At 35.7% G+C, this 16,664-nt stretch overlaps 1 protein-coding gene across 9 annotated transcripts in view; it reads left to right on the top strand.

The window, feature by feature from the left end:
• Positions 1-16,664, top strand: part of FRY (FRY microtubule binding protein) — a 401,426-nt gene that overhangs the window by 299,176 nt on the left and 85,586 nt on the right. For all 9 annotated transcript variants that reach the window (XM_046664270.1, XM_046664266.1, XM_046664264.1 and 6 more), the window contains 6 exons: positions 791-882; positions 1,161-1,333; positions 2,430-2,590; positions 3,843-3,953; positions 7,981-8,135; positions 15,884-15,983. In XM_046664270.1, coding sequence (XP_046520226.1) covers positions 791-882; positions 1,161-1,333; positions 2,430-2,590; positions 3,843-3,953; positions 7,981-8,135; positions 15,884-15,983 — 792 coding nt within the window. The remainder of the gene's footprint in view (positions 1-790; positions 883-1,160; positions 1,334-2,429; positions 2,591-3,842; positions 3,954-7,980; positions 8,136-15,883; positions 15,984-16,664) is intronic.

Below are 16,664 nucleotides of genomic sequence, written 5' to 3'. Positions count from 1 at the left end.
CTGCTTATTTTTTACAAGGAGTTGGATGGTCAAGAATATTATTTGGGGGATGACCCAGTGGCATTAGTGGTTAAGTTTGCACACTCTACTTCAGCGGCCCGGGGTTCACAGGTTTGGATCCCAGGTGTAGACCTACACACCACTCATCAAGCCATGCTGTGGCAGCATCTCACATACAAAATAGACGAAGATGGGCACAGATGTTAGATCAGGGACAATCTTCCTCACCAAAAAAAAAGAATATTATTGGTTTCATCTGGCATGTGAGGCATTTTTCTCAACATTATCTTCCCTGAAGTGAACTCTGAAAGAAATAAACTTTATAATGGAGCAGGATAAAAAATAAAAAAAGAATAAGACTAAAAAAGAAGCTTCCCATATAGTAGATACGATATAAGAAGTGGCAGAGAAATTTAGCAGTTTGAGTAAAAACAAACAGTATTCCCTTTGTGACCAGAATTGGCAAGATTATTAGCATCCGTGATCCCCTTGCACTTGTTTCAGATGCTTCAGGCTCTCCACAGATGCTGGGAGCATCTAGGAAATGAGGCTTGTTAGTTCTCAATATTTCCACCTTATAAATATTTATTGACCCACTTATGATCTGTTTCTCTTACAGCCTGTAATAGCAAGCATTTTCTCCAAGGATTAGGAAGAAAGAAAAATATGTTTTGTCTTTTATGCTTAGAAAATGGAAAATGACTAGATTATGCCTTTAATACAGTTTCCTAAAGCAAAATTAATATTGTTTTGCCCGCATCTATAAGTGGTATTACCTCTTTCTACACAGAACAAGAAACGCCGAGAACGGCGAGACTTGTTAAGGCTACAGTTACTTCGAATTTTTGAACTTTTGGCTGATGCTGGTGTAATAAGTGACAGGTAGGGTCAAAATTCTACCAAGTTCATCTCTCCTCACCAAACTGGTCTTTTCGTCACTCTCTTCTTTTCTTTCTTTCTTTCCTCTTTCCCTCTCTTTCTTTTACTCAGAAAAGTCCAAAAAAGCTTGTTGGGTTTTCTTCATATCCTATTTACACTGCAGATAGGTCAAGAACAAATTTAGTGTGTGAATTCTGACAGTGAATCTTCTTTTCCATGAAGCATGTGCTACTTTGACATAATGACTAACCATCTGAAAGTTTAATTTCCTTTTATTCCAGCACAAATGGGGCCTTAGAACGGGATACATTAGCCCTTGGAGCTTTGTTCTTAGAATATGTGGACCTGACCCGCATGCTCCTAGAAGCTGAAAATGACAAAGAAGTTGAAATTCTTAAAGATATCCGGGCACATTTCAGTGCGATGGTCGCCAACTTGATTCAGTGCGTTCCAGGTAGAGTGACGCATCACCGCGAGTTACCTTTCACGGTTGAGAAACCATTTGTGTTCTTCATTACTGAGCTTTCCTCTTTAATCCCACTGTATGCAGATCTGGGATGGGATCGTTTATTTGTTTCGAAATTTTCTTGGAAATACACATGGGAACAGATTGTAGTGATTCAGCACAGAGTTGGAAAGGGAACAACAGGCATTAAATTTGGCTTTGTGCTTGTCATTATTTCTATTCTTTGTTTTGGTTCCCATCTAAAGAATGAACCTGTGTGATTTCCATGGGAAGGAAGTAATTCAGAGGGAACATTCACAGAGGCTTCGTTTTTTTCATTCTCTGATTGTGCGAATCTATGAACATGTAATCTCAGCGTATTTCTGCTCTTGATACTCTCTAATCAACACATTATATAGAATTCTATATAGTTTAATAAATATTATTGAGAGAGAATTCTTTTTCACAGAGCAAATGAGTGTGAAACGTTTTCATCTAATAAAAGCATAGAGAAGAAAAATAGCTGGTTAGTTTGTGGGAAAATGAATTACTGTAATTAAAAGTTTTGAACATAGTTGCAAAAAGCCACAACTCAACTGTTTCTACTTTTTCATTATTTTGATGTTATATAACCTACTTCCTACCAATTCTCCTCATCTCTGATGACCCTAAATTGAGTTGACTTCTTCGGTTAAAGTATGCCTGTTTAAAGTAGACAGTCTATACATTATATTTCACAGTTCTTCCTAAACCCAGGCAGCAGTAGTCTAGAGAACATTTTGTGAGTAAGCAGCTGCTGAGCAGAAGGTGTTGCCGTTTCTAGACATCGATTAGAAAACAGTGTCTGTGAGTCCATTTTCTATCTCTGCTTCCGCTCTGAGACAAGGTGCTAGTGACGGCAACGTGAGGAGAGGAAGAGGATACACTTAGAAAGAAAATGAAGCTTGACTTTTAAATACATGTTTCATTGCCTAAAGAAAACTTGAGTTAGGAAATGAAATTATTCTTTTCCCCAAAACTTAAGAATTATATATAATAGTGACATAAACTGTATTCACTGTACTTTCAGTCTGGCAGACCCTTAACTCTGTGTTTTTCTCTCTAGTTCACCACCGAAGATTTCTCTTCCCCCAGCAAAGCCTGAGGCACCATCTTTTCATCTTGTTTAGCCAGTGGGCAGGACCCTTCAGCATTATGTTCACTCCTCTGGATCGTTACAGTGATAGAAATCATCAGATTACGAGGTACCAGTACTGTGCCTTAAAGGTAGGTCACCTTTGCCTCACTGAATGACATTTGTCAGATCAATGGCCTCTTTCCTTAAACTGACAACCATGCTTTAAATAAATAAGGTTAAAATAAATAATATGATATGATAAAATATAAGTGCATATGCAAAAAAATCAAATAAACACACACGTATAGAAATACATAAGCTGACTTTAAAAATTCCAAAATATATACACATAAACATAGATAGGTAGCTATGTATAAATATACAAATATTTCAGTTGTGCTCACAATTTCAAGCTGCAAATCTTTTCCAAGCTCCCACTTTTATCTAATTTTTCTCCTATATGAAAACTATCTGTTTTTGCTTATTTACCCTTTAAGTAGTTGTCTTGCCAATTAACTTCCAACCTGATATATATATATATGTTACCTCAAGTTCAAAACCTGCTAAAAGCCACATTCCCTTTCTAGTCTCCCCCTATCCTAGAAGACTCCCCAAAATAAATTTCTACACTGCTAGGACTGTTCAAAACTTTCAGAAGCGTGATTCCTTACAGTCTAATTTCCTTGAGAAAATTAACTGTATATCAGCTCTGTCATATATACCAGAAGTTATTGAATCTCAGGTTGACTTTTGCCTCAATGGAGCTAATTTAAAGCATGGCCCTGGTAGTCATTGGACCCACTAATGACAGTTAATCAAGATCTCCCTTCTCTTACCTTCTCTTGCTTCATCCTCCCCTCAGAGGAACTGAAGTTTATTTTCTTTATTTTCTTTATCTTTGATTAAGAATCATGATTATTTATTTCCACATTTTTCATAGGTTGTCAATGTAGTACATTAGTCAAATATTGTCAAATTTGTCAGTTCAGTACATTAGTCAAATATTTGTCCTCAAAACAAAATTTGAAAAGCTAAATTCATCTTACATGCAGAATTCATTCATTTGAAATCACTGAAGGTAAGTTTATTTATAAATACTGTGAAATGGTCATTTTGTTTTCAACATCTTACTCTTTTGTCATAAAGATTTGTTATAATCATAAAATTGCATGACCATGAAGTTAAATTTATGGGTTTTTAACTCTTATAAAAAGAGCCAAAATTAGGAATCTGGTGTTCTTTATTGAATCTCCTGAGGAATCCTTTAAAATCTTGTGGAAATAACTGCTTTCAAAGACCCTCATCATTTATAAATCTGGTAGCTATGTTTTATAAAGTCAGTTGCCTACCATAAGGTCTTTGCAGGTTTCATTCCCAGGTTTTGTTGTGTTTTGTTATCAGGCAATGTCAGCAGTGTTGTGCTGTGGCCCAGTATTTGACAACGTGGGCCTTTCCCCAGATGGCTACCTATATAAGTGGCTTGACAACATTCTGGCTTGTCAAGATTTACGAGTAAGTACTGGCCAAAAATACATTGTTTTTAAGTGTCTTGGTTGTTCTCCCTCAGCTGGGTTACTGAGGTGTATAAGCATTGTTCGTAACACAATCTCTTCACACATCAGCCACAGAAGTGTAGGTTTATATGTTGTTCACATTACGATATAATGCATCAGGATAAAAAACACTAACATATACCAAAGTTGACAACCAACTGAGCCATAAAACAAGTCTCCACAAAGATCAAATGATTGAAATGACACAGTTTACATTCTCTAATCATTAAGCTAGTAATGAATAATAAAGAGATAATTAAGAAATGCTCTTCCAGATAACCAGTGAGTGAAAGAATAAATAACATAGAAACTGAAAATATTTTTAACTGAAGAATAATGAAAATACTACAGACTGAACTTGTGGACTGTAAATAAAGCTTCTGCTTAGAATGAAATGTATAGCCATAAATCCATATATTAGAAAGAAAAAAGGCTGATAACCAATGACCTAAGAAGTTAGAAAAAGAATAGCATATTAAACTCAAAAAAAGTACACTGAAGGAAATAATAGCAATAAGAGTAGAAATTAATGAAGAGAAAAAAATTAATAGAAATGAGTATTTAAGCCAAAAGTTGAGTTTGTTAAAAGACTAATAAAATTAATAAATCCATAGCAAGTCCAATAAAGAGAGAGAGAGAAAGCACACTTCACCAACATCAGAAATGTAAGGAGGGCATCACTACAGATGCTACAGATATTAAAAATAAAAGAGAACATAGAAATAACTTTGAGCTGATAAATTTAAAAATTTAGATAAAATAGATAAATTCCTAGAAAAACACAGCACAAGAAGAAAAGAAAATCTGAATAGTCATATAAGTTATAAAGAAATTTAGTCTGTAATTGAAATTCTTCTCACAAAGGAAACTTTAGGACCAGATGCCTTTAAGGATAAATTCAACAATTAAGGAACAAATTGCATTGACTTAATATAAATCCTTCAAGGGAAAACAGCTCAAGAGGAAATATATTCCAACATATTTTATGAGACTAGCATAACCTTGACTAAAACCTGACAAGGATTTAACAAGAAAGAAAATTAAAAGGCAATTTTATTCATGAGCATAGATACAAAAACTTTAAACAAAATATTAGAAAATTAAATTCAGTGATAGATAAAAAAGATAATTCATCATAATCATGTTGGAATTATTCAAGAACTGCAAGATTGATTTAATATTCAAATATCTGTCAATTCATTAGTATATTAATAGAGTCTCAAGAAGGAAATATCTTACAATCATCTCAATAGATGTAAAAAAAAATTTTATAAAATCCTATGTCCATTCATGAGAGAAAATCCTAATAAAATTAAGAATAAAAAAGAACTTCCTTAGCTTGATAAATGGTGTCTTAAAAAAATAAATAAAACCTATAGTAAACATCATACTTAATAGTGAATATTGAAAGTTTTCCCTGAGATTAAAATGACCCATGAAGCCCACTTTCACCACTTCTGTCAACATTATGCTAAAGATCCTAGCCAATGCATTAGAATAGAAAAAATAAGATATCAGACATGAAAAAGAAAAAATTAGATTATAGATCTAAATGTGAAAGCTAAAAAACTAAAGTTTCTAGAAAATAATATAGGAGAATATCTTAATCCCTAGGGTTAGGGAAAGATTTCTTAAACAGGATGCAAAAGTTACTAACCATAAAGAAAGACTAATTATTTCCATTCACCAAAAGACACCATTAAGAGTATGAACAGGCTAGCCACAGAGTGAAAGAAGATGTTTGCAATATAAGACCAACAGAATGCTTATCTGGAATATATACAGGACTCCAACAAATAAATAAGATAAAGACACTCATAGAAAAATCAGCAAGAGACTTAAGCAATTTACAAGAGGTTATCTAAATGGCCAACAAACATAAGAAAAGGTTCTCAAGTTCATTAGTAATCAGAGAGATGCAAACTAAAGCCACATGAGATACTACCTCTAATCCACCAGAATGGCTAAAATTAAAAAGATTGACAATACCAAATGTAGATAAGGAAATGGAGCAACAGGAGCTCTCATACAATGCTACAGAGAGTGTAAACCAAAATAACCCCTTTGGAAAGCTGATCGTCATTATCTACTAAAGTTGAACATAGCTTACCCTATAACCTAGCAATTTCACTCCTGTGTATACATTCAGTATGTGCAACGTAAGACACATAAAAATATTCAAAGCCGTGTTATGAAGTAGAAAGCTGGAAACAACCCAGATGTTCATCAATAGTGAATGAATAAATTGTGGAGTAATCATAAATTAGAATGCTATACAACAATGAAAATTAATGAATGTAGATGATTCTCAAACGTAAGTTGAGTGAGAGAAAACAGACACAAAATTATATACTGTAAAATTCCATTCACAGAGAGTTCAAAACAGCCCAAACTAACCAATAGTGGTATAAGCCAAGACAGTGGTTACTTTTGAGGAGGAAAGAGAGTGATTAAGAGAATACACAAGGCAAGCTTCAAAAGTGCTGGTAGTCTGGTTTTTTCACTTTAGTGTGTCCAGTTAAGATAACTCATTATTTACGTGTGAATTATATACTGTCTATTTTATACTTCAGTATAAAGTTTCGAAAGTGCAATGAAAACTTGCTGATTGTCTTTTCAAGTTGAACTAACTTTTTAATGAAATATTTTTGAATCCTTTGCAATAGTATCATCAGCTTTTATCTGCTACTAATTACTTCAGCCCATGGGGAATTAGGTTGATGATGTTTGACCATCCATTTAGAATATTGCTCCCATCTTGGCCCACACCCTGTAGTAAAAAAAAAAAAGCAAGCCAGACTCTTTCCTTCTCCACCTGGTTGCAACTGGCAAGAGAGTGGATAACTCCAGGAGGAGGCAGGAAAATGTTACTTTCTGAGAAGAATATAGCCTCCAAGTGATACTGAACCTCTTAATCTCAAATTCATGTGCGATGGGCAGTAAGCCACTCATTGAGACACGGTACTTGCAGATGGAGAAAGGTTTGTTCTGAATTGGCCAAACTGAGAAGGCAGGAGGATAGGTTCTCTCAAATTCTTGTTAACAAAAGAAGAAAGCAGAGGGTTTTATAGAGCTAAGGAGCTTTGGAGGAGGGGTTTCAGAGAAACAAAGGAGAAATCCACGTTTCTTTCATTCCAGATAAGCCCTTGGGTACTCAGACTTTTAGGCCTCAGTGGCACTGGGGGCTGGTTATCTGGTGATCATATCTTCCTTAAAGGCATCCTTTTTCTGCTGCAAAACAAGCTCATAAATCCTATGACCCCCGAGTCACCCCTCAGGTTAAACAAGAAAACAGGAAACTAACAAGATTAACTTCTTTTCCTCTGTGTCTGTGTTGGGAACAAGGTTGAAGGGTAATCATGTTCTTAGTGCATATTTACAGTAACCCTCAGGCGGACAAATGTGCCCATCCAGTGTTTGACAGTAGCTTCAGGAATCATCGATTAAGGATCTTATTAATTCTATCTAGTGTGATGATCTTTTTTATACAAGTCTCTGATTAAGAAGAGTTTATTGACACTGTATTTCTTTTTAAAAGATTGCCAGCTAAGCTTTACACAATATATTTAGTAATCAAGCCTTATAAACATATTCCCTCTGATTTTTTTCCTTAAAAGACTTTGCGTGCATAAAGGCTATCCTTTCGTATATTTAACTTTTTAACCAAATACATGTATTTTTCAAAAATATTTTAAATATGAAAAGAAACATTGCAAATAAAGTCTTCATCACCTTTTTGAGTTAAAAATCGAGAATGAAAGACCCTGTACGACAGATTTACTGAGTCAGATTTCATTTATACATTTCAGTTTTCAGTTGTAACGCATCCCAGTAAAGAGGAATACATAGGATAAAAATTAATCAAGATGAATGCTCAGTCTTCACTTTCGTCTTACCCAACTTATAGTAGCTAAGCTTGATTTTGTGTCTTTCTCTGGAATAATCTTTAATTAAACTTGAATAATCGCTTTTCTCCCTGTATTCAGGTTCATCAACTTGGCTGTGAAGTTGTTGTCTTGCTATTGGAACTTAATCCTGACCAAATAAATCTTTTTAATTGGGCAATTGACCGATGCTACACAGGGTCCTACCAACTTGCATCTGGCTGCTTCAAAGCCATAGCAACCGTGTGTGGAAGCAGGTATGAATTCTTTTAAGTGGAAAGTATGGTCAGAGGCAAGTACAATTAAGGTTCCTCTTCATGATATGAATAATTGAGAGCTGACTGTTTTGCAATTATCTGAGCAGAGTAAATTCTAAGGAAATACAAAATGGCTATATTTCACCACCAGATATCTTACTCCCTGTAAATTCGCAGCTACGTTGATTTTTCTCATTCTACCAGGAGAGTGGCGTGTAGTTACAGCATCCTTTTTAATTGCCTAAACATTCACAATGAAGTATTTGAGCAGGATTTGAAAATGATAGAGAAGATACATGAAAGTAACTAAAGGAACTTCTAGAAATGTTTGTGACAAGTGTGAACTGTAAACCCTTCAGCCATCTTGAGACCAAATTAAACCCAGGGAGCAACCCTAAAAATGTTAAATCCCCCTTGTCCAAAACTTCAGAAAAGAAGAAAAGAAAATGTGGTGCCCTGGGTTCCATAGATTGTACTTTTAAAACAACCACCCGAGTTATATAATTTAGTCATTCAGTGAATTCATTCAGCACTATCATTTATGGAGTGAAATAATTTCATAGCTAAGATGAAGGGGCTAATGAAGACTCCACATTGCATAAGGTATTTCCAAGAAAGAGTGTATGTATTAGGAATTGAGAGAAGGCAGCTCAAGTTTATTTCTGAAAAGACTCATATAAACTGTTGATTTTCCTTTTTAATTAAATGTCACATTTTAAATAGCTACCTTTAGCTGCTGGATGAAGGGAATAAAAATGAATTCGTTTTAAATTCCAAGCTATTACAGCTCTAAATTAATAAGAACAGAATTTTAGAAGATGTCTACCTTCAATAAACCTAAAAGGAACATGCTATTTAAAGACACAAGTATCTCTTTAAAATTATCTTTCTTTTATAAAGATAGTTGATAACATTTCATTTCTAAAGCTTTCATTCCCTATAATCTCACTAGTGGAATTTTTGTTATACACTTTAATCTCCCTAAAAGTTATAGCAGATGAATATAATCTAAACTATCTGATTTCACATTAGGTTTTATTTCCTGATGTTAGCATTACTAAAGAATGTTTATACCTATAGGCTATTACCAAAATAACACTTTTGCAAAAATATCTTTCTCTGGAGTGTTTTTTTTTATTTTAATTTTCAGATATCCTGACATTCTAAAAATAAATTTTTGTTCATCTGACTTTTTTTTTTGAGGAAGAGTAGCCCTGAATTAACATCTGCTGCCAATCATTCTCTTTTTTGCTGAGGAAGACTGGCCCTGAGCTAACATCCATGCCCATCTTCCTCTACTTTATATGTGAGATGCCTACCACAGCATGGCTTGACTAGCAGTGCGCAGGTCCCCACCAAGGATCTGAACTGGCAAACCCCGGGCCACCAAAGCGGAACCTGTGAACTTAACCATTGTGCCACCAGGCCGGCCCCTTGTTCACCTGACTTTTTGATTTTAAAAAAATGTCTTTAGAATCTATGACTTGGACCATGGATTTCTTTGACAAAAGTAAGAGTAATAACAGATTCCCCTCATCACTGCCCTTCTCCCAGTGAACTTGGTTTGAACTATCCTAGTCAAATTTATTTCATTGCATGGCCACCTCATAAAATATCACACTATATTCCTCTGAATAAATCTAGAGTTTTTTTCCTTAGGGAGCACAAATAAATGTTTTATGAATTTAGCAATACACTCTCAATTTCAGTAATACCTCCCATCACAAAAATATTCAGTCATAAAACCCTCTGTGTTTAGAGTAGATTTTTTAAGATACTATCCTAAACTATTTTGGTTTCTTAGACGAATGTTGCACGTCAATTACGTTCACCACACTCATCTATTCTGAAGGAAGGTTAGAGGGCCAGGCACTGCCATGGCCGTGACCTGCCTGCCAAGACAGTAGCCAACACTTCTGTCATTTCTCACCACAGGGTGTGTTCACAATTTAAAATTTCAGCTGTGGCCTAAATTTGCTCTCTTTTCTCACAAATTCTTAGTCTGTGTAGTCTAGACAAACCTCCAGATTTGTTTGAGCAATCTTTGCACTAATGTTTTCAGTACTTTTTTTAAAAGCAATTTTGGCGTTTTAGCTTTTGCTTTATTTTTTTTCTGCAAGTTTGCTTCTCAAAAAGCCCTAAATACCTTGTATTATGAAATAATATGTTCTTGAAAAGTCTCATATAAACTGGATCACATTTTAAATTTCTCAAAGTTATCTATACAGTAACTCCCTTAAAAAGTCATATTCTAAAGCAAAGAATACTTTTAAAGTAAATAATTACCTCCTCCTTTTCCAATTGGAATGCTCATATACTGGATTAATTTTTATAGGAATATGACAGTTTATAAGCAGATTCATTTATTAAGGAATCGTTTATAATTGACTTTAAAATACCTAAAAGATTGAACATTTTTAAAAATGCTCTTGATTAAATTTCTACCTTTAATTTTAGAAGAGGAAATTAGCCATTTTTGCATAATTAATATATCAATCCCTATATTCATCAGCTGTGACAATGGAAAAATGGTTGTCTACTTTTTTCTCTTTTGGTTGCTTTTATTTCTATAATGAACTCGTGTGTGTGTGTGTGTGTGTGTGTGTGTGTGTGTGTGTGTTGTAAACTTGCTGGTCTCCAGTCAAAACTGTCACTGTAACTATACCTATGATATGACTCTGGTGATAATGAGAGATTTGGAAGTCAGAGTGGAACTTGAACTGGACCAAGGGAAGTAAGGATAAAAGTAGAAAGTGATGGTAGAACTGGTAATAATAATTTTGAAGAATTTTTCATAAAATATGTTTTATATTTGATTAAAAGCTATTAAATGCAGCTCAGTACTATAATTTAACACAAAAGAAAATAGCTCCCTGTCAGGCAGCATTAGTTCAAATAACTATTCGGCTTCTGTGCATGTTCTTATTGACGTTCCCCTCAACTCCAAATTATATTAATATGGAACAGATAAGGAAACTGAGAAAGAGATTAAATGGCTTTCCAAGGTTATAAATCCAGGTAAATAGTGTACTGTGTGTTAAAAGATAGGCCATTTCCAGTCAATATCGTGACTCAACAGAATTCTCTTCATATTTAATTAAATACTTAAGAATTCCATTGTTTTTACTCTTACCCTCCTACGTACTACTAAAATATGTTTAATAGATGTTTTAGAATTATATACAAGATCAAAGTTTTAATTTTTAAGAATTTTGTTGGGTTTATTTTGGGAAGTGGTTTTTGTTATCATTGTGGTATATCTGTTTTGCCTTGTTAACTTTCTATAAATCTTTCCTAACTTGAATCAGGCCCAGCAAACTTGAATTCTTAAAAGTAAAGACCCCACATTTCTTGATGGAATAGCATCCATCTATTACCAAGGAAGACGAGGGAAGTTTATGGTTCATGAATCCCAGTCACACTCCCTCACTAGCGATGTATAGCCTCATCTGGTCGTGTCAGTCAGCTGGCGTATTTCAGGAGAGCACAGAGTGTGGGAATTAGGGGTCTGGAAACGTACTGTCTTGAGTGTGAATTCCAGCTCTGCCTCTAATCAAGCTGTGTGCTCTTGAGCAAGTTACTACAGATGCTTACTCATTTGTAAAGTGAGGGTGATAACAGGGTTAGGATATAAGAAAACCAATTTCTTGACCTAAGGCCTAGCACATGGTAAGCTCCTTGTAAATACTATTATTATTCAGTAGCTATTGGAGGTGAAAAGCTTATGATGTAATCCCCTCTATCAACTAGTAAAATCCGTTTCTCTTCAGAAGACCTCATAGTTATCCTGAGCTTTGTCATTTAGCTCTAGATAAGCCAGAGCTAGTGGGTATTTCCCAAATTCTTCAAAATCTTCTCTCTTCCAGATTGAAAATAGTTTTATTTCTTGTTTACTTTCTGAATCATATCTACCTTTCATATTTATTTTACCATTTTATTTTTATTCTGCATGACCACAGCTGTCTTTATTTATCTTTTACCCTTCCACTGCCTGTGTCAGCTAATTAAATACTGAAAGATGTAAGATTTAGTTTCTAAGCCTATTTTAATCATCTACATACAGATATTTTATTTGTGCTCTTTCGTTCATTTGAGATCTTTCTAATTTCTTCCTTCTCTGGGTTTCTTTCGTTTTCTGTATCTGCATTATTCCTTTCAATGTTGTTCCACGTAAATTCCATAGCTCAGTCTTAAGCAGCTAATTGAATGTGCTGATTACCTAGTCAAGTGCATAGTCCTGCATGAGAGGAAGATTTTTGTCTACCCTTTTACTGCCTTTAAATCTCCAATGATCCAGCAATATTTTCTAGCATTGTTTTCCAGTGTTCTTATGTATAAAGATATATGTATTAAATCTCATTGTAAGAGACAGCAATGTAGGTAAGACATCTCTACCACTATAGGGCTCAGAAGAGAGTTTCCTTTCTACTTTCACAGTAAGAAAGGTCGGTTTCCAGATACTATAGTTTATAAGAATTCCAAATTAGGCTAGCTATGAAAGGTACTATTGTGGGCTGTCTGGGAGGCCGATAGCACTATGGATAAGAGCATGAATTCTTTGGAGTCAAACATACCCAGGATGGAGTCTAGGTTCCACTACTTCTACGTGACCTCGGTCAAGTATTTAACTTCTCTAAGCCTCACAGGCTTCTTGGGAAAATTAAATAACAAATCTGGGTAAAGGCCTTTGCACAGTAACTGGCACAAAGTAAACATATCATAACATAAATGTTGCTCATCACTCCTTATAATCATCACCACCATCAGCTAGGGGGCTTTCCCCAATTTCCCGTCTGACAACTCAACCTCATGCTTTTTTGTACATTTAAAAATAAAAGTTCTAGAAAAGTAATCATTTTGGAGTGCAAATTAGTAAAGCCATTTTGGAGGACAATATGGCATTATCTACCAAAATTCTAAATGTGCCCTTTGACCCTACATGACTTCTTTTAGGAATCTGTCCTAAAGAAATACTTGCACATTTTGTGTTTTTGGCATTATTTGTTGTTGTTAGTGCCATCAAGCAAATTCCAACTCCTATCAACCCTTTGTACAGCACAGCAGAACCCTGCCCAGTTTTTTTGCACCATCCTCTCACCTTTCGGTGCTGTATCAGACAATGCTCCGCTGCTATTCATAGGGTTTTCATAGCAAATTTTTTACAGATGTGGGTAGCCAGGTCCTTCTTCCTAGTCTTTCTTGGTCTGGAAGCTCCACTGAAACCTGTCCACCATGGGTGACCCGCCTGGTATTTGAAATACAAGTGGCATAGCTTTCAGCATCACACCAACATGCAGCTACCACAGTATGACAACCAGCAGATGGGTGGTGTGGTTTCCTGACCAGGAAATGAACCTGGACCACAGCAGTGAGAACACCCAATCTTAACTGCTAGACCACTACCATATATGGCATTATAATGGTGAAAAAATGAAAATAGCCTTTAAATGTGTGTCAATGCATGTCAAAGTTTAGATTCCCCAGACAACAGATTCTGAGATGGAGATTTGAGTACAGGAAATTTATTAGGAAATGTCCTTGGGATTAACATCTATGAAAAGTGAAGTAGGACTGAGCAGAGGAAAGAAACCTCGACCAATTCCACAGGGGCTGCTGCTGGGGAGCAGGCATGATGTGGCCTCGGCAAATCTCTTTGGCTGAAGGCAATTCCCAGAGAGGGATTCAGCCAGAGATAGCAGCCTCCAACACTTTAGTTGGAGGGCTGAGTGCCTCAGTCCTGAATGGGAGATCTAGGTGCCACACCACAGAGTCCACCGCAAGAGTGGTTATTTATGGTATGCCCATAATAGGGAATACTATGCAGCTATTAAGAAGACAAAGTGAGCCTCATTGTTCAGTGAAAAAGCTAATCTCCAAACAATACGTGTAGGTCATATAATCACATTTATGTTTGAAACTCTATGTATTGGGGAAGGGGTACTTAGGTGCACATAATTATATATGTATACTTGGAAACGGGTGGTTGCCTCTAACCTTGGTGGAGAGAAAGGAGATGGGGCACTTCCACATTTTATTCTATACACCCCCCTACAGCCAGCACCAGCTTGCCAGTCAGGCGAGTGAACCATCTTCAGAGTAGATCCTCCAGCCTTCTGTGTTGCTTGAATCTTTCAAAAGAAAATTGTATTCATGTATTAGTAGTATCATAAATTAAGTTAAAAATATCAAAAATAAAAAGTAAAAAAAATCCTTTTTTGTGTGTCTAACCAATTCTCACTATAATCTCTCACTAAACTTGCTGTAAGATGGGCACATATTCATAGTAGGATTATGCCATTCTAGAAGGGTGATTCTTCTAAAACAAAACTTCTTAGACAATGTAATTATATATGATCAAAAAAGGAACCCACAGGAAAAACAATGTTTTTTCACCTCTAAGCTATCTTCTGCTGTCTGAAGTTTCCCTCAAAATAAACATCAGTCACTCACCTACGTATACACCTTTCACTAATTGTTTACCTCACCAGGAGTTTTCTATTTATGACCTGTTATACACTCTAGACTAAGAAAATACATACAAAAAAGAAATCATCTTTAAATACTATTATGTAGCAAGGAAAATAATGGATTTAATCTCCATATTCCATGAGATTATACTGCTAATTGCCACATAACCCATTCCTCACGTTCCTACTCTCCCCTAGCTTCCATCCCACACACACAATCAATTACCACATCCTGCTGATTTTATGTCCTTAGTGTTTTTCAGATTCATCTCCTCCCTTCTGTCTCTACCGTCCCTGCCCTAATGCAAGCCTTCATCAGTTCTGCTCTGGATTATTGTAACAGCTTCCAATATTGACCCTTCTACAGCCCATTCTCCAAACAGCAGAGTGATTTCTCAAAAGCTAACATCATTGCCTCACTTCCCTACTGTACATCTTGTAGGATCTCCATAACTTTTAGGATGAAGTCCATAGGCTGGGCATCTTCTGAACCCACATACCACCTAATCCCCATCTCCTTCTGTTTCTCTATTTATATCTTTCACTCAGTCTACTACACAGAGATTCTTTCCTTTACAGAAGGTATCTTGCTGTTTCATTCTTATAATCCTTCAAAATGCTGCTCTCTCTGCCTAGAACAGTCCCCATACTACTCTTCCATGGCCTGGTTAATGTCTCCTGGTGCTTCAAGGTTCCGTCTACTTGTTCCCTCTTTGGAAAAACTTTCCCTAACCCCAAGTCTGATATAGGTGTCCCTTGTCAGGATTCTGTAGCATGCTGTGGATACTCCCATCACAGCATTCATCATCACTAGACTGCAGTTTGTCTCTTAACTATACTGTAAGCCTCCCTTAGGGACGGGAACCAGCCTTACTAACTTAGTATCATTAGTACTTTGCAGTTGTTCCTGGTGTATGTTTGGTGCTTAATAAATTTAGATGGACTAAATGAAAACATTGTCAGTGAACTATTGAGAAATCTAGTCATATAGTCTTCTGTCCTTGCTGCTTGTATTTGGTTTTCATTAAAATCTGTTTGCACTGGAAAGATTTTTTGTGTTTGTTTATCCTGGTGTGACAATATTTAAACAAAAATAGAGCCACTTCCCTTTATCTACTAATAAACAGCAAAAAAATGTGGGGGGAAAATCGCCAAATGGGCATGGGAATGTCATTAATAAGTGTGACTGAGGTCAATGTGCCATCTAAAATTTTGAGAGAGAATGATTTATCAAGATTACTAGCCAGGCTGTCTTATAAACTATGCTGTTTATTTTTTTAGGAACTATCCCTTCGACATAGTGACTTTGTTAAACCTTGTTCTATTCAAGGCCTCTGACACCAACAGAGAGATTTATGAAATCTCCATGCAGCTCATGCAGGCACGTATCATGTACTTACATAGAAACTTCTATCCTTGAGCACAGAAAATAGAAATGATAGTTGATCACTGGATTTCTGTTTATTGATATGCATTTATTTATTTCTGCATATCACCAGTGGATCTGAAGGGTGAGAAAACAATTACATAATCTTGTAAACACAGGAATTAACTGATGCTTTACCTTTAATCCTATATTAAAATATGCATTCATTAGTTTTGTTATTAAAAACCTTTATTAAGTATAAATACAGTAGTCCCCACTTATCCATGGTTTTGCTTTCCACAGTTTCAGTTACCTGCAGTCCAGCACGGTCTGAAAATATTAAATGGCAAATTCCAGAAATAAACAATTTATAAGTTTCAAATTGCAAGACATCTGAGTAGCATGATGCAATCTCTTACTGTCCTACTCCATCCCACCCAAGATATGAATCATCCCTTTGTCCAGTGTGTCCAGCTGTATACACTACCCGCCCATTTGTCACTCAGAGCCATCTCGGTTATCAGATCAACTGTTGCAGTATCACAGAGCTTGTGTTCAAGTGACCCTTATTTTACCTCATAATGGCCCCAAAGTGGAAGAGTAGTGATGCCGGCAATTTGGATATGCCAAAGAGAAGCCGTAAAGTGCTTCCTTTAAGTGAAAAGGTAAAAGTTTTCGACTCAGTAAGGAAAGAAA

Source organism: Equus quagga, chromosome 6 (genome assembly GCF_021613505.1).
Source record: "Equus quagga isolate Etosha38 chromosome 6, UCLA_HA_Equagga_1.0, whole genome shotgun sequence".
NCBI classification, from domain to species: domain Eukaryota; kingdom Metazoa; phylum Chordata; class Mammalia; order Perissodactyla; family Equidae; genus Equus; species Equus quagga.
The sequence above is the reverse complement of the archived record's forward strand: the minus strand, read 5'-3'. Positions and strand labels throughout refer to the sequence as shown.